A 27,751-nucleotide genomic window follows, 5' to 3' on the forward strand; every position below is an offset into this window, starting at 1 on the left:
GGATTATGTAGATCTGTGTGTTCAATTGACAGATCAGGATTTTTCTTCACTTTGTTTTGCAGACGTGATCTGAGTTTTGTTGAATAATTTCAGCTGAAAACACGTTGCTCTACATGCAGCGATATAAACTAACAGTTTCAGCCCACAAGTCCTTATAATAACATACAGGGTAACCCTTACAAACAGCAAAGCTCTTAGGTTACCTTAACACTACGGCAGTTTGGTAAGGACTAAAAGGACTGAAGCCAATTTCTAAAACTAATATCGTTATATTTTTTAAACATAATATAACTTTGAAACAGATTTTTGCATTTAGTCTTTGAATAGCATTTTGAAGTGAAATACTAAAGGAAGAGAATTTATGGATGTCAACTTCTTTTTATTATGAGGAACACAACATTTTAGAGTATGTACTTACTTCATCATTCACCTGATGAAGGAGTAAATATATACTCTGAAACGCTGTGTTCCTCATAAAAAAGAGGGGGCACTGGTGGCCCAGTCGTCTAAGGCGCCGCGATTCGCTGTGCAGAGTTGCGTCCCTTGGGCACGCCAGAAACCTATGATTGTGGGTTTGAATCCCGGTTCGCCCTGATTATGTTTCTAGGTTTGTCAGCACCACACCCGTGCTTGTGGGTTTCACCGAAGTGGTAAACGTATTCCTCCCACATTAAGCTGACACGCCGTGATATAACTGGAATACTGTTAAAAGCGGCGTTAAACCCAACTCACTCACTCACTCATAAAAAAGAAGTTGGCATCATGTATTCGATTCCTCAGATTCCTTGCAAGACAAGCAATAACATTTTATGAGAGCTTCATCCACTTTATCCTCCAGTAGGTTGAACAAAACATTGTAAAAAATATTTATTTAGACAATTTTTTATACAAGTACAGTTCAGGGATTGCTAATCATGCTATAAGTCTCCTCCTCCCACACCTCCTATAATACAGTGAAAATAATGAAGACCACGATATATCCAGACTAGAATTGAAAAGGTCATGATGTTTTAATATGGTTGTTCTAGGTAAGATATTGATGTAGGGATTCATTGATGTTAATGTCGTCATCTGGAATTGATCACCAGTTATAATGTTTATAATATGATGCAAGAACACAGGTGTCTGTAAATGAAGAACCGGCATTTGTCTTAAATACATGATTGAGAATTAATTAAGTCAAACTGCTCGCAGACTAATGTGTAGGTTTGATACTTGGTAAACATTGTATTTTGAAATCTTTAGAACTGATAGACACTTGTTAAAGTTAATAGATCGTGATATAGCCTTATGTGTCAATGTGATAAATCTCCTGCTGCTGCTTGGCCAGAAACCAGTGAAACATGACCAGATTTGTCCTGATTGTGTTTCTGGTATTGTTTGACTGCTTCGGGGTCCTGATTGTGTTTCTGGTATTGTTTGACTGCTTCGGGGTCCTGATTGTGTTTCTGGTATTGTTTGACTGCTTTGGGGTCCTGATTGTGTTCCTGGTATTGTTTGACTGCTTCGGGGTCCTGATTGTGTTTCTAGTATTGTTTGACTGCTTCGGGGGAACTCGTGGATAGAGTTTATTCTTTTTATTCATGCATGAACATCCAGCACCTCAGATGATGAGGTAGTCATGATAAAATGAAATGTCTGATTGGCCAAAATTATTTCCTGATCCCTGGATAGAGCGTCTCTCCGGAGAGTGGAATGTCTGTGGTTCTTTGCCGGCTGTGTCATACCAAATGATGCTGAAAGTTGGTACTTGTTACCCTGCCTCGCGCTCAGCATTAAGGGGATAAAATAAGGACTGGATCGGAAAGGAGTCAATATACTGTCTCTATATTATCCATGTTAAGCTCGGGGCACGGGTGGCCCAGTCGTCTAAGGCACCTCGATTCGCTGTGCAGAGTTGCGTCCCTTGGGCACACCAGAAACCTATGATTGTGGGTTCGAATCCCGGTTCGCCCTGATTATGTTTCTAGGTTTGTCAGCACCATACCCCTGCTCATGGGTTTCACCGAAGTGGTAAACGTCTGGGACCTGCATCACTTCGAGCTTTACTCCCACATTAAGCTGACACGCCGCGATATAACTTGAATACTGTTAAAAGCAGTGTTAAACCCAACTCACTCACTCACTCCATGTTAAACTGCAGTATCTCATTTGGCTAGCATTATCAAACCAGACGAAGGTCAGACAAAGGTCAGACTAAGGTCAGACTAAGGTCAGACTAAGGTCAGACTAGTACAAGCAGCCTCACAGTTGCACACACACTGACACTTTTGTGATATGACTGAAGCAGTGTTCAAAGCGGAAATGAACCCAACTCACTCACTCACTTCTAACTCAAGATAGCCAATGCAGCACTGGCTTGAAAGTGATCTCCGTAATTGCCTGACCTCTTTGTTTTTTTCCAGACACTTTCTACCAATTATTTAATCCAGGGTTTGCCCAAGCCACTTAAAACTGGGGTCATTAGAGTTTTTTTTAAAAATATAAGATCATTCAAGCTGGTAAAGAAAAAGTTGTCTTGAATGAGAAAACCTGATGAATGTAGTTTCGTCCTGAAATGGATTTATTTAGAGTACATTGAAGTACAATCAGGCAAAACATGTTGAAATATGTGCTATATTTAAGAACCAAACGACAAGTGGAAGTTTTTTATCGTACAATAAAACACTGCAGGCACAGCCCCGAGTGGTTTATTCACCCTGCAGTGTTTTATTGTGTGATAAACAACGACCACGAGCCGTTTATGTCTTATAAGAGATATCAACATTATGTACAGCTTGCCTGTTTAAGGATGATGATAAAATGTACAAGCTTTAAAAATAAATTTCCCATATTTGAAGAATGATTCTCTCAATAGAATCTGACCTCGTCAATGTTGGACAAGTCTATTTTATATAAAGGTGGGTATTTCCCTCGTATTCTCACAATCCTCATGTCGATTGCCAGTACCTTTTCTCCCAGTACCTATTGTCATACCTATCACGCTTTTGGATGCGATCGTTCAGCCATCGCGTTTGTCTGTGTGGCCCAGCTACATCTATGAAGAACAACTCACAAGACACTCCCCTCTCAAAAATAACATCGTCCTATATGACGTCATCAAGTTGCGAGCACATGTTTGAATCTCCATAAATGACATATGATAGAACAATGTTTTGATGTGAAATAAACCACACTTTGTTCTTTGTTGTTCTTTGTTTTATCGCATAGCTATCTTGTATAGAACAGTATACAGTGGTTATTACGCAACTTGTGGACATTCTTACCAATGGAACTCTAGATTAGATGAACAGCTTTTTTGTAAAAAACACTTCTATATCCTCTGTGTCTTAGTTGAACCTTGATGGTGGGGTAGCCTAGTGGTTAAAGTGTCAGCTCGTTATGCCGAAGGCCTGGGTTCGATTCCCCACATGAGTACAATGTGTGAGGCCAAAATTATTGGGTCCCCTCACCCTGATATTGGTGTAATATTGCCAAAAGCAGCAAAAATCATACTCAGTTGAACCTATTTCACAAAATAATCTTCCATGAATCATTTAATAACAAAGTTAATTCATTCATGATCATTGTAGCCAAGTCACAGGAGCACTCGGGCTTCACGGCAAGTGTAAGAGTTATAATTTAAAGCACTTGTGTAAAGAGTGTGTAAAAGCTATTCTGTCAAGAGTTACCCCCCTTATACCATGTTGTAGAACCCATGTCTTCAGGCAAATATATCATTTCATTCTCAGCTGCAGAGCTGTGCAAGTGAGTTAATGGAGGATATAGTACATACTTCTCTCTGCTACACATGTCTTCAAAAACACAAAAACAGACTTTAGCACTATTAACCATGCATTAACCTTTCCAACAAAATCACTTGTTTTTCTTCTCTGAGGTAAGAAGTAGCATGTGAAATATAGGCAGTTCATGGTTTCTCTCCAAGTCTTATGAAAAGTTCTGGATGGAAACATTTTGTAATGATTAAAGATGTGGCCTGAGACATCTTTTGACACATGAAGATCCGGGGTAGAACAGGTCTTCAGCAACCAATGCTTGCCATAAAAGGCAACTATGCTTGTCGTAAGAGGGGACTAACGGGTTCGGGTGGTCAGGCTCGCTGGCTTGGTTGATACATGTCATCGATTCCAATTGCGTGGATCGATGCTCATGATGTCAATCACTGGATTGTCTGGTCCAGACTCGATTATTTTACAGACCGTCGTCATATAGCTGGAATATTGCTGAGTGCAGGGATAAACACCAATAAACAAAAACTATTTGTTTTACATCTTACTTGGTGACAAATTGGGATAACATTTTCCTCAATGCAAAGACACAGATTTAAACGGAAGTTAGGTTCAATACAGCTGAGTTGTGTTGTTTTCTTCTGCAGGTTGTTGTGTATGGTGTTGGATTCAGTGGTCACAATGGCTGTGTATGGAACAGGAGGTTTTTGTTTTGCTTTGATTGCTTTGTTGTTTAACGCCACACTCAGCAATATTCCAGCTATGTGACAGCGGTCTAGAAATAATCAAGTCTGGACCAGAAAATCCAGTGATTGATATCATGAGCATCGATCCACGCCATTGGGATATGATGACATGCATCAACCAAGTCAGCAAGCCTGACAACCCGATCCTGTTAGTCGCCTCTTACGACAAGCATAGTCACCTTTTACAGCAAGCATGGGTTGCTGAAGACCTATTCTACCCCGGATCTTCATGGGTGTAAAACATGTAGTATAAGTTTGGGCAAGTTAGAGTGTTTGATGTTTGAAGGTACTCTTTTGAATGCTGCAGTAGCCTGGCAAGGGTTCACTTGTCACTATAGAAGGCTTGGGTTCAATTCCCAACATGGTGTGAAGGCCATCTCTTGGTATCCCCAAGTCTGTTTCCCTGGTGTAATGGTCATGTAACTTTTCACACATTTATTTCTATACCTGTTTTGCTTATTTTATTGTTGATGTCATGTGAGTTGTTTCTGACAGATGTTAAAAAACCATGACGTTAAATCAGTGATAAATGTGGGTGAAATTGGGTTTAACATCACAATCAAGATTATTTCACTTACATAGCGAAGGGCATACACGTGTAAGTGTGTCTACTTGTACTTGTTTGGGCTTATAGTGATAGCCCACTCAGACACATTGACCTCAACTGACCCGTCTTTGTTTATCCGATTACTCCCGAGTGCCAGGCCGGGTAACAACGTCTATCAAGAATCTTGCAATTCCATTGGTTCATCCGTACCATGTGACATAACATACATTTCAATGTAGACACCGAAATCATGTGACTGACATTGACCTCAAGTATTGACTTGTCACATGATCAGTATTGACCTGTCACGTGATGAGTATTGACTCGTCTGCTAGAAAACAAGATGGCGTCTGCTACGAATATTGCACGGCTCGCAGCTATGTTACTGTTATGAAATATAGGACAGTTTAAAGACTTCATAAACTTTTATGTGAAATTTTGGTATAACGAAACGATTGATTACTCTTGATGAAGTGTGTATGCGAAAAAAAGGACCCTCAGACCCGATTCCTCGGACCTTGGCACACCTCAGGGGTCGGGTCCTCGGGTCCTTGTTTTCGCGTATTGACTTTGTCAAGAGTACTTATTTGTATATCATCTTTTAGGTCTCTTGTATGACACAGCCAGGGATCGAACCTCCAACCTCCCACTCTCCTGGCAGACCATGGAGGTGGTCCTGCCAGTGATAAAATCGTACACTATATACTTGTATATAAAACATACTATATACTTTTATCAGTTCGCTATATATGTTAGTTCGCTGTAGAGAGTTCGTTATGTGTGTACATTTTTTATGATAATATACAGGAGATAAATCAAGGATTTTTTAACAGTTCGTCGTATCTGTGTTCATTTTATTCGTGTTTTACTGTAATTTTGTTTTTCCGACATACTCGTTAATCCGACATACTCATTTGCAACCAACCATGTCGGATTAACGGGACTTGACTGTATACACAAAATAAACTATACACTTGTTTCACTATATAGTCATGTGTGTGTTAGCACAATGTGTTGAAGAAGACAGAGCTAGGTTGTCAATGATTAAACTGGAGTCCAATATCGCCTTCACGTTAGCTGGTTATAGTGACTATAAGACGGCAAGCTGTAAGTCCATACTATCGTCTCTGTGCCTCCCTTCTTATGCAGTCTCCTGTCCCGTACTCGTCATGATCTGAATGTCAGGTTAGTCTGATGTGTAATAAAGACATCCTTGATATTTTCTGTGTTTCAGACACGGCATTTTGTCATACATCATGTCTGCCTACAACATTCACATCGTCTCCCTGGCTACCAGATCACATCAGTCGCTGTGCAAAATAGCGTCCAGGTAATACAATACATCTCCTTCTGACAGGTTAGTTTTCTGGTCTTGTCAAGTCACTGATGAGACCCAGGCCGCACAGTTACAGCGGCAGCATGGAATGGCGGAATTGTGGAGAACATCTGGGATGAGACATTAGCTCTGTAATCAAACTCATTTCGTCTACTCATCCATCCTGAAGCCCACTTCCATCCATCCACCCCCTATTCATCATCAATGCATCACCCAATCAACCAACCTTTCATCACCCTTCCCTGTGTCCACCCAGCCATGAATCCAATTTTCTGCCAGTGTATCCTTTCTCCCATTCTTCATTCATCCATCCATCTCTATCTCTAGGCATCTCCTTATCCACCAATCCGCCCGCACACCTACTTGTGTCCATCCTCCTCTTCATTCACCATTTAGTTTATCAATCAATTCATCCACCTTTTCATTCATCCCTGGGGAGCCTTGTGGTTAAAGAGTTTGCTTGTCAGGCCGAAGACTCGGGTTTGATTCCCAACATGGGTACAATGTGTGAAGCTGTTTTTGGTGTCCCCACTGTCATATTGCTGGAATGTTGCTAAAAAGCAGTGTAAAACCATACATCCATGTAATCTGTCAATCCATCAACCCTCAATCAAACCATTCTTTCATCCATCCATCCACTATCCACCCACCCTTCCACCATTCCATCATTCCATCTACCCATGCATTCTCGCATCTATTCATGCCTCCCTCTTTCCATCCATCATCGACCGCCTCTTGGTCTAGTGGTAGAGTGTCTGCCTCTAGAGCAGAAGGTCAGGGGTTTGATCCCCCGCCATGTCATACTAAAAGACGTTCGTCATCCTTTGTTCTTTTCATCTGTCATCCACCTTTGATAAATCCATCACATATCATCAATCCATGTATATCCATCTGTCTTTCTATCAATCCATTCACTTATTAATCCATAGAATAACTCATGGATGGATTTTATCTATTGTGAGGGCTTACCATTCTGCTAAAGACATTTATTCAGAACATCTGCAATGATTTCGTGATCAGGCTTAATTATATTGGCCTATAATTGTGCCCTTGAACTCTTGTGCATACTTTCAGTCGTTGGTTTGACTGGGTTAGTTAGAAACCACTATGAAACAGCTTGAATATTGCTGACTGTGGCATAAAACCTTATTAACTCACTCACTCTCACTCACTCGCCCAATAAACACATCCATCCATCCACCCCCCAACCGTACCCCACTTACTCACTTACCCACCCACCATCTCACCCACCTTAACCCAATCACTCACCCAAACCCTCTCTCACCCAACCTCCTATCCATCCACCAATCCAATCACCCACTCACCCACGCTGTCGCTCACCCAAACCCACTCTCACCCAAACCCACTCTCACCCATCCAATCACCCACTCACCCACCCTATCGCTCACCCACACCCACTCACTCTCCCAAACCCACTGTCACCTATCCAATCACCCACTCACCCACCCACCGTCTCACCCACCTCAACCCACTCACTCACCCAAACCCACTCTCACCCACCCATCCACCCACTCACCTGCCTTACCACTCACCCAAACCCACTCACCCAAACCCAAACCCATGCTGACACAGCCTCCCACCCACCTGCTCACTCCCTCATCCACTCGCTCCCCCATCCACTCACATGTGTGTTGCTATGTTGTATTGGAACCTAATGATGCCTTCATTTTTCACTCACTCACTCACTCACTCACTCACTCACTCACTCACTCACTCACTCACTCACTCACTCACTCACTCACTCACTCACTCACTCACTCACTCACTCACTCACTCACTCCTCATGTACCTACCCTGATGTTCCCTCTGTCCAGGTTGGCCACGACGGGCTTCAGCAACCTGCTGCATCACAGTGAGGCCGACTCGAGTCCTGACAGTCTGTGTGACCGGCGCAATGGCTTCCAGTCAGAGGTGCTACCCAGGATCCCCGTCAGTCCTGCCCTGCTGGTGGAGATGCTGTCTGGAGTCTACTATGTCATGTAGGCATCCTTGTAATGTCACCTTAGTTCTACGATGTGTCATGTAGGCATCCTTGTAATGTCACCTTAGTTCTTCAATGTGTCATGCAGGCATCCTTGTAATGTCACCTTAATTCTACGATGTGTCATGTAGGCATCCTTGTAATGTCACCTCAGTAGTTCTACGATGTGTCATGCAGGCATCCTTGTAATGTCACCTTAGTTCTACGATGTGTCATGTAGGCATCCTTGTAATGTCACCTTAGTTCTACGATGTGTCATGCAGGCATCCTTGTAATGTCACCTTAGTTCTACAATGTGTCATGCAGGCATCCTTGTAATGTCACCTCAGTACTTCTACGATGTGTCATGCAGGCATCCTTGTAATGTCACCTTAGTTCTACGATGTGTCATGTAGGCATCCTTGTAATGTCACCTTAGTTCTACAATGTGTCATGTAGGCATCCTTGTAATGTCACCTCAGTAGTTCTACGATGTGTCATGTAGGCATCCTTGTAATGTCACCTTAGTTCTTCAATGTGTCGTGCAGGCATCCTAGTAATGTCACCTTAGTTCTACGATGTGTCATGCAGGCATCCTTGTAATGTCACCTTAGTTCTACGATGTGTCATGCAGGCATCCTTGTAATGTCACCTTAGTTCTACGATGTGTCATGTAGGCATCCTTGTAATGTCACCTTAGTTCTTCAATGTGTCATGTAGGCATCCTTGTAATGTCACCTTAGTTCTACGATGTGTCATGTAGGCATCCTTGTAATGTCACATCAGTAGTTCTACGATGTGTTCATGCAGGCATCCTTGTAATGTCACCTTAGTTCTACGATGTGTTCATGCAGGCATCCTTGTAATGTCACATTAGTTCTACGATGTGTCATGTAGGCATCCTTGTAATGTCACCTCAGTAGTTCTACGATGTGTCATGCAGGCATCCTTGTAATGTCACCTTAGTTCTACAGTGTGTCGTGTAGGCATCCTTGTAATGTCACCTCAGTATTTCTACGATGTGTCATGCAGGCATCCTTGTAATGTCACCTTAGTTCTACGATGTGTCATGTAGGCATCCTTGTAATGTCACCTTAGTTCTACGATGTGTCATGTAGGCATCCTTGTAATGTCACCTTAGTTCTACAATGTGTCATGTAGGCATCCTTGTAATGTCACCTCAGTAGTTCTACGATGTGTCATGTAGGCATCCTTGTAATGTCACCTTAGTTCTACGATGTGTCATGTAGGCATCCTTGTAATGTCACCTTAGTTCTACGATGTGTTCATGCAGGCATCCTTGTAATGTCACCTTAGTTCTACTACTGGCATAAAAGCTAAATTCACATCCATGTCAGCAAGTTTTGTTGTGTAAAGGAAGACTTTGTTCCAGAGAATCCTATGCTTGTTCCAGGTTCAATGGTCAGGCGAATGTGGGTATTCAGTCGGTGGAGGACATCCACTCCAGGGCCTGCTATGAGCTCTACTCTGATGTTCAACTGGTAGGTATAGAAGTGTTTGTTGTTCAACATCGCACTCAGCAATATTCTAGCTATATGACAGAGTCTGGACCAGTGATTGACATAATGGGCATCTGCCTACACGATTGGTATACGATGACATGCATCAACCTAGTCAACGAGCCAGACCACCCGATCTCGTTGCCTGCATGGCTTCTGAATACCTTTTGTTTGTTTGTTTGTTGTTTAATGCAACACTCAGCAATATTTCAGCTTTATGACGACTGACTGTAAATAATCGAGTGTGGACCAGACAACCCAGTTATTGACATCATGATCATCGATCCACGCAATTGGGATACGATGACATGCATCAACCAAGTCAGCGAGCCTGACCAACCAATCCCGTTAGTCGCCTCTTACGACAAGCATAGTCGCCATGGGATGCTGAAGACCTATTCTACCAACTGTAACCTAGATCTTCACATGGGAGGTTAATGATGATGATGGTGTAAAAAGAATATAGGCAGTGAACTTGAGAGATGCATTCCCCCCATAATTTTTATGTGATTCTAATAACCATGTTATGTATATTATGTATATTGTGGGGTGTGGGTGTTTCCATCTTCGAGGGCACTGCAGCTCACTATGGTGAGTTGTGTTCTAGGTCTGTCAGCACCATACCAATGCTCCGTGGTTTCACCTGAGTGGTAAATGTTGGAGACTTGCATTATTTTGGTCTGTTCTAAATCAAGCCGACATGCAGTGATATAACTGGAATACTCTTCAAAGCAGCTTCTACAACTCTCTCACTCACTCTTGCTTAGGGTCTCAAAGGTCATTCTGATGTCATGCAACATGGTTAGGGTGTTTCAGCCTCGTCATGGCACTCTTCCTGTCGTGTGCTGCATAACTATTGATACATCTTTGACATTATGACTGAAAGAATTAGAGGTGCGTGAGGTGAAATGGGTTTTAGCATCGTGTTCAAGATTATTGCACTTATATATGTGTGTGTGTGTGTTTGTGTTTGTATGTGAGCGAGAAGTTGATTTTATAATGCTAGCCAACTGAGATACCATGCTGCAGTTCAACATGAATTCCTCACTCAGACACAGTATACTGACTTCTAGCCGACCACTCCTTGTTTGAACCCCTTAATGCCGAGCGCCAGACAGGGTAACAACAAGTACCATCTTTTAACGTCTTTTGGTAGGACACGTCCGGGGATCAAACCCCTGACCTACCACTCTCGGGGCAGACGCTCTACCACTAGACCACGGAGGCGGTCAGAAGGATAATTAGATGTAGACACTGTTGAGTTTGTAAATGTATTTCAATGATATAAATGACTTCCTCTGTGTTCTAGTGGAAAGTATGAAAGGGATTGTAGTATGAAAGTTCAACGTATGAATGGACAAGTTGTCTTGGAGTCTGTATATTGTGTCTGAGTGGGGTGTTCATGTTAAGCTGCATCCGGTATCTCAGTGGGCTAGCACTATAAAGCAGGCATTAGTCTGGACTAGTACAAGCAGCCATTCACACATATGCATTCATGCTGCTATGTCAGTGCATTAATCTTTTTCACAACGTTAAACCCAATTTCACCCAACCTCACCAGTTTATAAGACCTGTTGTGTCTCTATGAGCAGCTACAGATATATCCTGCCCTAGGAATTGATATTTGCTGCATTACATATTTTAAAGTTGTTTTTTGTTTTGCTGTCAGTTAAATCAATGGAGCATAGATAATCAAGACTGTTTATTCTATGGCGTTGACGTTATTATTTTCCATGCTTATAGCTGGTTATTCATAAACAGTCTTACATTGAGGTTGATTAAAAACATGTTTATTCAGTTTCACATTCTCTAAACCATTAAATAGATGCAAGCCATTTTTTAGGAATTGGTAAATGGGAAAATTATGACAGCTGTTGATGTAGATACATGTAGAGTAGCACTGATTGATGTGTTCATAGGGAGCAAGCGTCAATGTTCAGTCACACTGAGGGACCGTCATTGTCTTGTGTCTGACTGCTCCAGTGGCTGCAGCATTTCCCCCTCCTACAAAGAGACAGCCTCCGTGGTCTAGTGGTAGAGCGTCCGCCCGGAGAGCGGAAGGTCCGGAGTTCAATCCCCGGACGCGTCATACCAAAAGACGTTAAAAGATGGTACTTGTTGTTGCCCTGTCTGACGCTCGGCATTAAGGGGCTAAAACAAGTACTGGTCGGCTCGGAGTCAGTATACTGTGTCTGAGTGGGGTATTCATGTTAAACTGCGACATGGTATCTCAGTGAGCTAGCACTATTAATCGGCATCAGTCCGGTCTAGTACAAGCACACACACACACACACACACACATGTGCATGCACGTCGGTATGTAAGTGCAATAATCTTGGACGCGACGTTTAAACCCCATTTCACCTCACCTCACCTCACTCTCCTACAAAGACCAGGTTGTGATCAAGTCCCCACATTCCTCCCTCCCTGGTGTATGATGAAAATCAAGCAGACACCTTCTCATGGCAGAGATAGTGGGCTCTGGCTTAATGCCCCTTTTACTTTGCCCCGTCATATCAATCTTGAATTGAGAGTATACATGTTTATCTATTTATAAAATTCCATCTTGAATGATATCCTTAACTAAAATATGATGACACAGCATATGGCTGTACACACTCATTATTTTCATAATCTGTTACCTTTTCTTGACTGAGGATTATAATTACGTATGTTTATTCAAAACATATGATCTTTTCAAATTTGTGTAAATTCGGTTAAATCTTAACTTGACTGTCAAAATATATCAGTTTGACATTTTAAAAGATTGAAATTTTGTGAAATTTTGTAAACATACAGAGATTGAAATCACAAGTAAAGATTAAATCTTGATGACAGTGCAACATTTAAATGATGATTGATGAATATATGCATGATAAATCCCCCGAAAATAGCAGTCTTCCAACCTTCTGTCGCATTGGGTCAGCAAGAAGGATTCAAATCACATTTCGTTCCTCATTTATTTCCTAGTGCATATGAAACTTGTTTCACATGTGTGATTACAAGGTATGCTTACAATTGCTGCTGCAGACTGAAGGTGGTCTGTTTGTCTTTTGATTTCTCTAAGGAAAACACTTTGGCTTTTTCAGAATTTGGTGAATTGATAATACCTTGTCAGTATTAAAATAGAGAGTTACACTGTGTATGTGATAGTTACCAGGGATTCATTCATTCATTCATTCATTCATTCATTCATTCATTCATTCATTCATTCATTCATTCATCCATCCATCCATCCATCCATCCATCCATCCAACCAACCATCCATCCATCCATCCATCCATCCATCCATTCATTCATTCATTCATTCACAATAGGTCAAGATGGGGTCCATTTTGTTAAAAGAGTATTTATTTTCATATGACCGTATGTTTTACAGGTGAAACTCACTCTTCCCTGTGAAACATCTGGTCAGATGGAAGTTGTATTGCTCACTAAACGTGTATGAAAGTTCCATACTACCAAACATTCTACATACTGTCTTCAGTCTATGGCAGTACATGTCAGTACGTCACATAGCAACATCTGACAACATGAAATGAAAGTTACTGTAATAAGGCTATGATAGTATATCTCACAAGATCTGATACTGATAGCCCCATGAACTTGTTGGTCTACATATGAACGATAGCCACATGAACTTGTTGGTCTACATATGAACGATAGCCACATGAACTTGTTGGTCTACATATGAACGATAGCCACATGAACTTGTTGGTCTACATATGAACGATAGCCACATGAACTTGTTGGTCTACATATGAACGATAGCCACATGAACTTGTCAGTCTACATATGAACGATAGCCACATGAACTTGTTGGTCTACATATGAACGATAGCCACATGAACTTATTGGTCTACATATGAACGATAGCCACATGAACTTGTTGGTCTACATATGAACGATAGCCACATGAACTTGTTGGTCTACATATGAACGATAGCCACATGAACTTGTTGGTCTACATATGAACGATAGCCACATGAACTTGTTGGTCTACATATGAACGATAGCCACATGAACTTGTTGGTCTACATATGAACGATAGCCACATGAACTTGTTGGTCTACATATGAACGATAGCCACATGAACTTGTTGGTCTACATATGAACGATAGCCACATGAACTTGTTGGTCTACATATGAACGATAGCCACATGAACTTGTTGGTCTACATATGAACGATAGCCTCATGAACTTGTTGGTCTACATATGAACGATAGCCACATGAACTTGTTGGTCTACATATGAACGATAGCCACATGAACTTGTTGGTCTACATATGAACGATAGCCACATGAACTTGTTGGTCTACATATGAACGATAGCCACATGAACTTGTTGGTCTACATATGAACGATAGCCACATGAACTTGTTGGTCTACATATGAACGATAGCCACATGAACTTGTTGGTCTACATATTAACGATAGCCACATGAACTTGTTGGTCTACATATGAACAATAGCCACATGAACTTGTTGGTCTACATATGAACGATAGCCACATGAACTTGTCAGTCTACAAATGCATGATAGCCACATGAACTGGTCGGTCTACATATGCATGATAGCCAAATGAACTGGTCAGTCTACAAATGCATGATAGCCACATGAACTCGTCAGTCTACATATGAATGATAGCCACATGAACTGGTCAGTCTGCATATGAATGATAGCCACATGAACTTGTTGGTCTACATATGAACGATAGCCACATGAACTTGTCAGTCTACAAATGCATGATAGCCACATGAACTGGTCGGTCTACATATGCATGATAGCCAAATGAACTGGTCAGTCTACAAATGCATGATAGCCACATGAACTCGTCAGTCTACATATGAATGATAGCCACATGAACTGGTCAGTCTGCATATGAATGATAGCCACATGAACTGATCTGTCTACATATGAATGAAAGCCACATGAACTAGTTGGTCTAAATACATACCTTGGCCACATTACTTACTGGTCTACTTTTGTATGATAGCCACATGAACTGACCCGGCCATATAAGTTTGTATGTTTAATGACCACATGAACTGACCAGGCTATATATGGACGATAGCCACATGAACTAACCAGGCAATATATGTATAATGGCCACATGAACTGACCAGGCTATATATGGACTATAGCCACATGAACTGACCAGGCTTTATATGAACTATAGCCACATGAACTGACCAGGCTTTATATGGACTATAGCCACATGAATTGACCAGGCTATATATGGACCATATAGCCACATGAACTGACCAGGCCAAAAATGGACGATAGCCACATGAACTGACCAGGCTTTATATGGATGATAGCCACATGAACTGACCAGGCTATTATATGGACCATATAGCCACATGAACTGACCAGGCTATATATGGACTATAGCCACATGAACTGACCAGGCTATATATGGACCATATATAGCCACATGAACTGACCAGGCTATATATGGACTATAGCCACATGAACTGACCAGGCTATATATGGACTATAGCCACATGAACTGACCAGGCTATATATGGACCATATAGCCACATGAACTGACCAGGCCAAAAATGGACGATAGCCACATGAACTGACCAGGCTTTATATGGATGATAGCCACATGAACTGACCAGGCTATATATGGATGATAGCCACATGAACTGACCAGGCTATATATGGACCATAGAAACATGAACTGACCAGGCTATATATGGACGATAGCCACATGAACTGACCAGGTTATATATGGGTATAACCACATGAACTGACCAGGCTATATATGGGTATAACCACATGAACTGACCAGGCTATATATGTATAATGACCACATGATCGGGCCGGTCTCCATATGGACGACAGACAGAGGAAGCTATGACTCTCCTCTTCCTCAAGTGGCTGCGGGCAGACAAGGCTTTGTTTGTCTCCTCCCGAGGTGACTGGGAACTTGGTGTGGCTTCATGCCCTATTTGAAAGCTTCCTTCCACTAACAATTTGCTCCACATGTTAGTGCCTGCTAGAGTTTGATCTCATTTTATTATGTAAAACATGAGATTTGTGGGAATGGAAAGTTTGTGCATTGACGTGGGGTACAATGGATCCTTGTACTTTATGAGACAAAAATGCTTGCATTGACGTTATTTTATTGGAGGAAGGTTGAGGATAAATCCTAGGATTTTGTGGCATTTTCATATTCATATTTTCATTTGTTTATTATGCATCAGTTCTTTCACTGTGTTTATTGTGTAAATCCTTCGGAAAGATTTACGTGAAGGCGTAAGCCAACGAGGGTGTTTTTCAAGCATTGTTTCTGTCAGCTGGGGTTTTATTGACCATCCAAGGAATTTACTTCTTGGTCTTAATACATCACTCTATCAATTTACAACACATCATGGTTTTTTATTGCTAGCTCCTTTGTCAGTGTCAGGGATTGTTTGATGGTTAGGGTTCCAACATATGGTTGTCTTCTGTGACATATGTGGGCCACCACCTACTGAGGAACGTACATGATATCATAAATAACATCCACGTTTGATTTACTATCCAGCAATCATAAAACATTTGCCCAACTTATTTTAGACAAAATTTGAAGTGTTTTTTGTGTGGTGTACTTTCTTATAGTTTGGAGTAATTTTTTAATAATTTTTCTTCAAATAAAAGTACAGGCTTAGTTTAACATGTGTTGTCCTAAAAATTAACTTTATCTCAAGTAAGATGTTGAACTGGAAATGTCTAAACTGTGTATGTCGTGATCATTATCCATGAAATGTGGGTGTTTTTCTTCAGATGAAGCAGATATAGAGTGGTAGCAATTCCTTTGAAATGTTTTTATATATACTTTTCTAGGATAATTTTTCGTGTCTGTGAAATGATAACAGTCAAAATTAGCATTCTGAATGAGATATAAATAAAATGAAAGCTTTTAAAAACATGAAAGATATGACTGGAAATTGAATGGAATGAAATGTATAATGCAGGTATGTAAAGAATGAATTTCTGTGCATGTATTTTAGAACATGTATCTCAGAAGGATTGGCCAGTAATGTCTTGAAGAGGTGGTTAATTTCCTAGTGTTGACAGACACAGATGAAGGTCCTCACCAACAGTGTAAGATAGCTGTCTGATAGGTGAGAAGTATGTATATACATGAACGTGTTGGCAGAACCTAACAGCAAATAGACCCACCAAGACACGGAACACATACAAATACAGAAATAAATCTGGGGAATAAACTGCCGGCTAGGGTATCAGTGTCAGTTTGTTTGGGCCTGATTGCCACTGTGAGGGACAGCCCCACACTGATGATGGACGTTGATGATCAGGGACTCTTGTACGGGGTCTTTCACCTGGGAATGACAGCCTGTCTTTAACTAGGGATGGGTGGAGGTGTTGTGGGTAAACTATTTGTGAGATGTCAGTTGTAGGTGTTGAAAGCTTGGAGTTAAGGTTTCATGTGTAAAGGTGATTCTCATGCAGTTTACTGCCTCCGTGGTCTAGTGGTAGAGCGTCCGCCCTGAGAGCAGAAGGTCCGGGGTTTGATTCCCAGCTGTGTCATTCCAAAAGACCTTATAAGATGGTACTTATTACACTGTCTGGCTCTCTGCATGAAGGGGCTAAAACATGACTGGTCGGCTCGGAGTCAGTATACTGTATCTGAGTGGGGTTAAACTGTGGCATGGTAGCTCAGTGGACTAGCACTATTACTCTGCATCCGTCCGGACTAGAACAAGTACACACACACAGGCATGCACGCACACATGCACACATGCACACATACACACACTGGCACTGGCACTCGCACTCGCACTCACACTCACACTCACGTCTCTATATAAGTGCAATAATCTTGGACACAGCGTTAAACCCCATCTCACCTCACCTCACCTCACTGATACAGTTTGATTTAGTTACAGTTCTTCATGATACACCTTGGGGCAATCTTGTTTGCTTGTTCAGCATTATTCCAGTTATGTGTAATTAATCAAGTCTGGACCAGACAATCCTGTGATTGACATCATGAGCATCGATCCACGCAATTGGGATGTGATGATATGCATCAACCAAGTCAGCGAGCCTGACCACCCGATCCCGTTAGTCGCCTAATATGACAATCATGGTTTGCTGAAGACCTATTCTAACCTGCATCTTCATGGGGACCTAAGTGGGGCTGGAGTGAATGGGGGATATGTTGAATTGATATGTTTGTACTTGCGACCTCTGTTAGATAAATGAGTCATGGATGGCTCATTGGTCTAAGATACCGAAACTTTCCCTGTTCTTAGATGCTAAGGGGCGGTCGGGTAGCCTAGTGGTTAAAGCGTTCGCTCGTCACGCCGAAGACCCGGGTTCGATTTCCGACATGGATACAATGTGTAAAGCCCATTTCTGGTGTCCCCCGTCGTGATATTGCTGGAATATTGCTGAAAGTGGCGTAAAACTAAACTCACTCACTCACTCTTAGATGCTAAGATCTGATGGTCGTGGGTTTGAATCCCAAAGGACAAGGTCTGATAGTGCCACTTTTTTGCCTACATATATGCGTATGTTAAAAATGAGGTGTTAAAGCCTTTTGATTCCCCAGTACCAGTAAGTTATTCTACTGTGACAACTTGGTTATGTTGCTAAAATCAGCATACGAGCCTTATTCCCTCACTCCCCTACTCTTCACAAGTAAATGATGTTAAAATATCACCATATACCTACACACAAAATCAGCAGCTGTGCCTGAGAGCCTCTCCTGCTACAAGTGGATCAGATACTCTAGACACAGTAATAAGCTATGTCTAGTTCCTGGAAGCATCCCGATACAATCTTCTTGCAGCATCTCCAGATACCACCTCTCCGCTCCTGTCACGGAGTCCGGTTTACAGCAGAGAAAACAAGATCTTGCGATCTCCTCAGTGCTTGTAGTTTTAACCATAACAGTTAAAGCTTCTGGTGAAATGAGATAGCAGGATCATCAGGGACTTGGATGAAGGAGTTCATGTATTACTTTGTTTAGTTTACAACTTACGCTCTGCTGCTGCGCCTCGGTTTACGAGAGGAGGTTCTGCCTCATGGGAAAGCAATCACAAGCAGTTTACCTTTTTAACTGTTACCTTGCAAACTGAGACTAACAGAAAATCAATCATTCGTACCCCTGAGGAGGTTTTTGTGTTTTCATAGATTCTTGATTTTCAAACCTGTTGTAGGGTACGGGTGGCCCAGTCGTCTAGAGATGCTTCTCTTAGGCAGGCCCCAGGAACCCAGCTTGTTATGTTTCTATGTTTCTCAGCACCATATCCATGCTTGTTGGTTTCATCAAAATGATAAAGGCCCGCATCACCTGCATCACCTTGGACTTTCCTCCCACGTCAAGTTGACATGCTGTGATGTAACTGTTCCATGCTCTCTCTCTCTCTCTCTCTCTCTCTCTCTCTCTCTCTCTCTCACTCTCTCTCTCTCTCTCACTCTCTCTCTCTCTCTCTCTCTCTCACTCTCTCTCACACCCACCCACCCACCCTCCCTCCCTCACTCACTCACTCACTCAATCACTCACCCATCCACTCTCACTCACTCACCCATCCACACTCACTCACTCACCAATCCACACTCACTCACTCACCTATGGATTTTACCTCAGCTGTAATATCTGTTTTTGATGATTTCAGTAATTGCCAACTTTAAAATCCATAAATGTTGATATAAAATATATATTTTGGGACAAGTTTTATGTTTACCTACAGAACCTGTTCACTAATTTCAGGTTTTTTTTGTTTTTTTTTTTGGTTGTTTAATGCAGCACACAGCAATGTTCCAGCTCTAATTCAATTACGAACGAAACGTCACAATGGGCCTTTTGAGTAAGGGGAGTAATCTTTTGAATAGGCCAAGTTAGTTTTCCTTTCATTGTGTTAAAAAATCCTGCAATATATCTGGCCTGAATAATATTTATGGACATCCTGCAGTGGACAGGCCCATTTGTGGCGGTCTGCTAATGAAGCTGTCATGTTCATTCTGCCGTTTCCCCGATGCCAGTCCTCTGTGTTCTGGTGCTTCCCCAGCACGACGGAGCTGTAAACCTGCTGACGGAGCTGTAAAAGTGTAATCACTCGCGCCCCAGCTCATTCAAACCAAATAACAGACTTGTGAATGGGGTGCTCTGCGTTCTTGTGCCACACAAGGAAGACCTGTGAGAAAACATCATGGTTACATGACAAACTCATGCTTGTTTTATTCACCTGACAGGCTCTTGGTTTTGATTTAAATCCACCTCTGATTTATTTAAATAATTATCTCATTATTCAAAGTTCAGCTCATCTGTTTTCAAAAATGTATCAAATCCTGTGGGTGGCACTGCATAGGAATTTGTTGAAATTGGGCTAGTTTTTGCTAATAATTCAGATGGAGATTCAGCGAGTTGGACGTTTCCTGAATTCTTTAGCCATAAGTTCAAAACCTGTCTCATAAAATGTCATGATTGTCTGCTTCTGGAGAGCGCTCACAGTAGGACACTGAATATCTTATTGATAATGTAGACTAGAAATACATCTGTTTGGTGAAAGGGCAAAGTTTTATGACTTAATGCTGAAATATTTTAGACTTGAAGTGTTGGTGTGGTTAAGGTTAAATTTCACTTAAAATGTTTGAGGACAGCCATCAAAATGTATCTGTTATACGTTGCTTTGAGGCACAAGACCAGATTTGCACTCTTCATATAGACTGGCAGGCGATAGATGTTTGGGGTGTTCATCGTGAAGTAAATGTTCTGATCTCTTTAAAGCCAATGTTTGATATATCTAAAGCCAATGAATGTCTGATATCTGTGAAGCTAATGTCTGATATCTGTGAAGCTGATGTCTGATATCTGATATCTGTGAAGCTGATGTCTGATATCTGTGAAGCTGATGTCGGGTTATCTGTGAATCTGATGTCTGGTATCTGTGAATCTGATGTCTGATATCTGTGAAGCTGATGTCTGATATCTGTGAATCTGATGTCTGATATCTGTGAATCTGATGTCTGATATCTGTGAATCTGATGTCTGATATCTGTGAATCTGATGTCTGGTATCTGTGAAGCTGATGTCTGATATCTGTGAAGCTGATGTCTGATATCTGTGAATCTGATGTCTGATGTCTGATATCTGTGAATCTGATGTCTGATATCTGTGAATCTGATGTCTGATATCTGTGAATCTGATGTCTGATATCTGTGAATCTGATGTCTGATATCTGTGAAGCTGATGTCTGATATCTGTGAATCTGATGTCTGATATCTGTGAATCTGATGTCTGATATCTGTGAATCTGACGTCTGATATCTGTGAAGCTGATGTCTGATATCTGATATCTGTGAAGCTGATGTCTGATATCTGTGAAGCTGATGTCTGATATCTGATATCTGTGAATCTGATGTCTGATATCTGTGAAGCTGATGTCTGATATCTGTGAAGCTGATGTCTGTTATCTGTGAAGCTGATGTCTGGTATCTGTGAAGCTGATGTCTGATATCTGTGAATCTGATGTCTGATATCTGATATCTGTGAAGCTAATGTCTGATATCTGTGAAGCTGATGTCTGATATCTGATATCTGTGAAGCTGATTGATGTCTGATATCTGTGAAGCTGATGTCTGGTATCTGTGAAGCTGATGTCTGATATCTGTGAATCTGATGTCTGATATCTGTGAATCTGATGTCTGATATCTGTGAATCTGATGTCTGATATCTGTGAATCTGATGTCTGATATCTGTGAAGCTGATGTCTGGTATCTGTGAATCTGATGTCTGGTATCTGTGAATCTGATGTCTGATATCTGTGAAGCTGATGTCTGATATCTGTGAATCTGATGTCTGATATCTGTGAAGCTGACATCTGATATCTGTGAATCTGATGTCTGATATCTGTGAATCTGATGTCTGGTATCTGTGAAGCTGATGTCTGATATCTGTGAATCTGATGTCTGATATCTGTGAATCTGATGTCTGATATCTGTGAAGCTGACGTCTGATATCTGTGAAGCTGACGTCTCATATCTGTAGAGCTGATGTCTGATATCTGTGAATCTGATGTCTGATATCTGTGAATCCGATATCTGATATCTGTGAAGCTGATGTCTGATATCTGTGAATCTGATGTCTGATATCTGTGAATCCGATGTCTGATATCTGTGAAGCTGACGTCTGATATATGTGACGCTGACGTCTGATATCTGTGAAGCTGATGTCTGATGTCTGTGAATCTGATGTCTGATATCTGTGAATCTGATGTCTGATATCTGTGAATCTGATGTCTGATATCTGTGAATCTGATGTCTGATATCTGTGAAGCTGATGTCTGATATATGTGAATCTGATGTCTGATATCTGTGAAGCTGACGTCTGATATCTGTGAAGCTGACGTCTGATATCTGTGAAGCTGATGTCTGATATCTGTGAAGCTGACGTCTGATATCTGTGAATCTGATGTCTGATATCTGTGAAGCTGATGTCTGATATCTGTGAATCTGATGTCTGATATCTGTGAATCTGATGTCTGATATCTGTGAATCTGATGTCTGATATCTGTGAATCTGATGTCTGATATATGTGAATCTGATGTCTGATATCTGTGAAGCTGACATCTGATATCTGTGAATCTGATGTCTGATATCTGTGCAGTTAATGTCTGACCTTTTTTTAGGACAATGTCTGATATGTTTGAAGCTAATATCTGATATCTTTGTGGTATATAAGACCTGATTCACTTCTTAAGCAGACATGCTGTGATATAATTAGAATACTCAAAATGGTGTTTAACCCAACTCACTCACTAACTGCTACAACATCAGTAACATTTGTATTACGACATGTTCTGACGCAAGAAGATCCGGGGTAGAATAGGTCTTCAGCCAACCATGCTTGCCAAAACAGGCGACTGCCTCTACATAAGAGGCAACTAACAGGATTGGGTGGTCAGGCTCACTGACTTGGTTGATGCATGTCAATTGTGTGGATTGATGCTCATGATGTCAATCACTGGATTGTCTGGTCCAGATTCAATTATTTACATACCACTGGAAAATTGCTGAGTGCAGCGTTAAACAACAAACAAACAAATAAACAAAATATGACATGTTCTTTTATGTAAAAATGTGACAGCCTGGCTGTGGTTGTGTAGTTTCAGACTCATCATTCTTCCATCTATCAGTGCTATCTCCGATATGATGAGTTTCACAGAGGTTCCTGTGTTGTCTTGGGCATGCCTCCTGTACAAAGTGTGCTGCTGAGATAGGACCGAAAAGTTGCTGATATCGGCATAAAAGCCCACTTACTCTGTCAATTGTTTCTGTAATTTCTTGCCTCATAAACAACAAACAACAGCAGTTTATCATTGTGTCAGTAATAAACCCACAATCTAGGTGGTCACATCTTGAGTTGACTACTCACTCTGTCTTCACCACTGATTTAATGCATTGCCATAACAAACCATGGTCTGAGGCCTGTCAATTACATGCAAGAGCTCGATCATGAACCAGTTATCCCAACTTGTCTCTGTTTTAACAGTGGTCTGCTTTGATGCCAAATATAACTGATGAAGCATTCAAATTCTCTGCAACTGAAATATATGTTTTGAGGACCCACATCCTGGCAAAGAATTTATTCAAAGTATGGCAAAGTATTCCTGGCAAAGTATTTTTTTGTAACAGGTTCTCAAAATAGTAAATGCAGAAATATGTTGGAAATTATTTAATAATTATGATTTGACAAGGGATTGAAATGTTTATGTATTTTTCCTGAAATGATTTTGCAAGAGTTTGATAACAGGGCACTGGCAAAATGTTACAGTCGTGGTCCATTTCCTTTTGTGTTAAGGAATGTCACATTCTTCATTTGGAGTATATTTGCATTTTATAAATTGGCATCAAAGCATCTGATATTTTGAGATGTTTGTGAATCATATTACATCTAAACATTGTGGTATGCAGGTCATGGCGGACTGAATTTGGAATAATCCCTTTGATCTGTCAGATCAGGTCTAGCTAATGAAATGGTTTCTTCGTCAAAATGAAATTAAAAAAACATGTTTGTAAGTTTGGTACCTGCACTTGGATATATTTTGAACTTCCTTTTTTCATCCTGTTTGAAATGTGGTGCAATTATAAGGGTCATGTTTTGAAAGAGTGTGTCAATTGTAATTAAGCTCTCAACATGATAGATGTTAGATGGTCCTGGTTAAGTGCGTTGGCTTGATTCCCTTGCCCCTTGGAAAAGTGTGAAATGTTAACGTGTTTCTAACTGAGAATCACACATGGGGACATTAGTGTTAAAAGTTCCCATGCACTCTATTGGTTGAAAAGATTGGGTCGGATGGCAGCCTGTGAACATCCAGGGTAGAAGAGCTCTTCTGCAACCAATGCTGGCCGCGAAAGGCAACTATGCTTGTTGTAAGAGGCGACTAATAGGATTGGGAGGTCAGGCCTGCTAACTTGGTTGATGCATGTCATCATATCCCAATAGCTTAGATCGATGCTCATCATGTCAATCACTGGATTGTCTGGTCCAGACTTGATTATTTAAAGTCTGCCGTCATATTGCTGGAATATTGCTGAGTGTAGCAATAAACAACAAACAAATAAACATTTCAAAGTGCCATTCAAAGACAAAACATTAACTTACTATGTTTACTCTGCATGGTATTATAGCTGTGATGACCACCTCCATGGTCTAGTAGTAGAGCGTCTGCCCGAAGAGCGAAAGGTGCGGCGTTCGATCCTCGCCTCATACCAAAAAACGTTAAAAGATGGTACTTGTTGTTACCCTGTCTGGCGCTCAACATTAAGGGTCTAAAACAAGGACTGATCGGCTCGGAGTCAGTATACTGTAGCTGAGTGGGCTAGCACTATAAATCGGCATCAATCAGGACTAGTACAACCAGCCACACACAAAATACAAGCACGTCTCTATATAAGTGCAATAATCTTGGACGCGACTTTAAACCAAATTTCACCTCACCTACAGCTGTGACAGTTATGTTCGAAATAGCTGAAATATGATGGGTCCCTATCTATTGCAAATGTTGCAAACTTGATCTACATTTTACCAAGGCCAATAAGGTATCCTCTGAGAAAGAGAGAACTATCAGGATTACTTCTGAAGCACTCATAAAAGTTCATTCATCTTCCAAACAATGGAGGTATGACTCCTGTAGGATAAGACGATCAATTGAACTTTCTTGTTGTGATGCTCCGGGGGAGCATGATAAACCTCTGGCTAGGAGTGATGATGAACGTGGACATTAACCTAATCCCAGGGTGCATCACAAGACTGCTGGTTACTAAGGTGGTGCTACGTGAGACAACCTGCCTGTGAAGATCCGGATCAGAATTGATCTTCACAACCCATGCTTGTCGTAAGAAACGACTAACAGGATCAGGTGGTCAGATCCCAATTGCGATCAATGATGTCAATCACTGGATTGTCTTGTCCAGACTTGATTATTTACACAATGACGTCATTCGGCTGGAACATTGCTGAATGTGGCATTAAACAACAAACAAACAAACAAACAAAAGTGTGGTGTCTATCTATGGACCGGTCATTGTTATAGGGGTGGGTAGGTCAGAGGGAATCAGGGGGGTCATAAAATATAATACACCTACTTGGGGAGGGTCATGAAAAAATGGACAGTTTATTATAAAATACGAACTCTGTCTGCATTTTGTGTTTTCAGGTAGGGTCATAAAAAAAATGTCCAAGGACATGGGGAGGGTCATCCAAAAATATAACATGCATTAGGGGAGGTATAATTACTTTCAGTACATTAATGCATCCAAAACCTCTGCCCCACCCACCCCTCAATAAATGACCGGTCCCCTACATATCATAGGTATAGCTTTCAGTAGATAGTATGGTTCCACCACAGCATTGAATTGTTTGCTGATATTGGTGTACCAAGTGATGTGTAATCCCAGCAGTGCCAATGTAGGCAGTCAGTGTTCCCTCTGGAGGCAGGCTGGGCTCGTTGGATGTGTGGAGCACCATGTTGTGTTACTGGAGGTCTCTGGGTACACCGCCTCCATTGTAGGGACACAGGAAGTGAGTGTGAGACTTATATATGCCAAATGTAGACAGCTGGCCAGGGCACACTGACTCCTGATGGAAGGTTAGGGAGGGTCCTTGGGTCAGAATTAGGTGATGGATGGAGCAGGGTGGGGTGAGAGGGTTGAGAGGATGTGGTGGCTGGTACAGGGAGGTTAGGAGGTCCTTGGGTCAGAATGATGCGATGGATGGAGCAGGGTGGGGTGAGAGGGTTGAGTGGATGTGGTGGCTGGTACAGGGAGGTTTAGAGGTCCTTGGGTCAGAATGATCCGATGGATGGAGCAGGGTGGGGTGAGAGGGTTGAGTGGATGTGGTGGCTGGTACAGGGAGGTTTAGAGGTCCTTGGGTCAGAATGATGTGATGGATGGAGCAGGGTGGGGTGAGAGGGTTGAGTGGATGTGGTGGCTGGTACAGGGAGGTTAAGGGGTCCTTGGGTCAGAATGATGTGATGGGGTCGAGTCAGAGTGTTGAGTGGATGTGGTGGCTGGTACAAGAGGTCCTTGGGTCAGAATGATGTAATGGATAGTAGAGAGTAATTATGGGCTCTTTGGGTCAGCAATCTTGGATTGGTTGAGTGGGATTGATGGAGTGGGATGGGGTGGGTGGATTGAATGGATGGTAAAGGGAGGTTAGGGGGCTGTGGGTGGCAGAATGTGGTGATTCACTGTTGCTGTGACAATTTGCACCCCATAGATGCCAGTGATCACTGTCAATCCAAGATCATCCAGATTATGATCCTTGCTCTTTAAGCACCATATCGTTGCTCATAGGTTTGACCCTAGTGGTTAACAACCTACCTGCATACCAGCACAGGGGTATAGTAATATGGAGATTAGTGTCATCTGGAATGTAGTCACAGGGAGGGAAGGAATCTCTGTGCTTTGAAGATGTAACCCACAATGATTTGACAGAATGTCTGAAAGTGCAGATGTAATTGCTGGATTGTGAATTTATAAGCTCCATGACAGGTGGTCATTATTGGTTTGGTAAAGGATTACGTCCAATGTGAATCTGGAATTCGAACGGTTCATGACAGAACACATTCAATAGTATAAAATCAGGAGATCTGATTATGGGAAGCTAATATTTGTATTAACGATGTCAGGGTTAGATTAAAGAGGTTGAATGCTTGTGATTGGTGGAAAAGGGACGGAGATTGAATATGTTCTTCAAATGAAATGTGTCAGTTATTATTTTTATGAATCGGGCTCTGGTATCTTTGTTTGTTTGTTTGTTGTTTAATGCTGCACTCAGTAGGGATGGGTATTGAAGGTTTAAAGTGTAACAATATTTTGCAATGCACAAGACTGTAAATTGTATCATTCCAAATTTTGAATTCAGAAGCAATCTGATACATTAAGGTATGAACTGAAGTTCATAAATGGAACAAAACAAGATGCTGGAACAACATGATGTTTACAATACATACGCAGCCTTCTTGGGGCCCTGGATGCTGGCTCCAGAGCAGCGAAGGCATTTGCCAAGTATATAACATTAAACATATGATAAAAATCACTCCTTGAAATCACCCGATATATCGAGCATGAAAAAATGATATTGTGATACGTATAGTGGAAAGAATGAACCTCAATTTACCGATATTCCGGTAATACCGCACACCCTTAGCACTCAGCAATATTCCATCTATATGACGGTGATCTGTAAATAATCTTGACTGGTCCAGACAATCCAGTGGTTGGCATCTTCAGTATCAGTCTTTGCAAATGAGATACAATAACCTGCATCAAGGAGGTCAGCAAGCCTGGCCATCCAGTCCCGTTTGTCACCTCTTATGACAAGCATGGGTTGCAGAAGACAATTCTAATCTGGATCTTCACAGGTTT

The 27,751-nt window shown here is 41.5% G+C and overlaps 1 protein-coding gene across 3 annotated transcripts in view; it reads left to right on the plus strand.

The window, feature by feature from the left end:
- Window positions 1-27,751, plus strand: part of LOC139465777 (hyccin 2-like) — a 252,744-nt gene that overhangs the window by 204,404 nt on the left and 20,589 nt on the right. For all 3 annotated transcript variants that reach the window (XM_071247673.1, XM_071247674.1, XM_071247675.1), the window contains exons 8-10: window positions 6,256-6,351; window positions 8,193-8,357; window positions 9,753-9,840. In XM_071247673.1, coding sequence (XP_071103774.1) covers window positions 6,256-6,351; window positions 8,193-8,357; window positions 9,753-9,840 — 349 coding nt within the window. The remainder of the gene's footprint in view (window positions 1-6,255; window positions 6,352-8,192; window positions 8,358-9,752; window positions 9,841-27,751) is intronic.

This window comes from Haliotis cracherodii, unplaced genomic scaffold (genome assembly GCF_022045235.1).
Source record: "Haliotis cracherodii isolate W230 unplaced genomic scaffold, xgHalCrac1.p SCAF_18, whole genome shotgun sequence".
Classification (NCBI taxonomy): Eukaryota; Metazoa; Mollusca; class Gastropoda; order Lepetellida; family Haliotidae; genus Haliotis; species Haliotis cracherodii.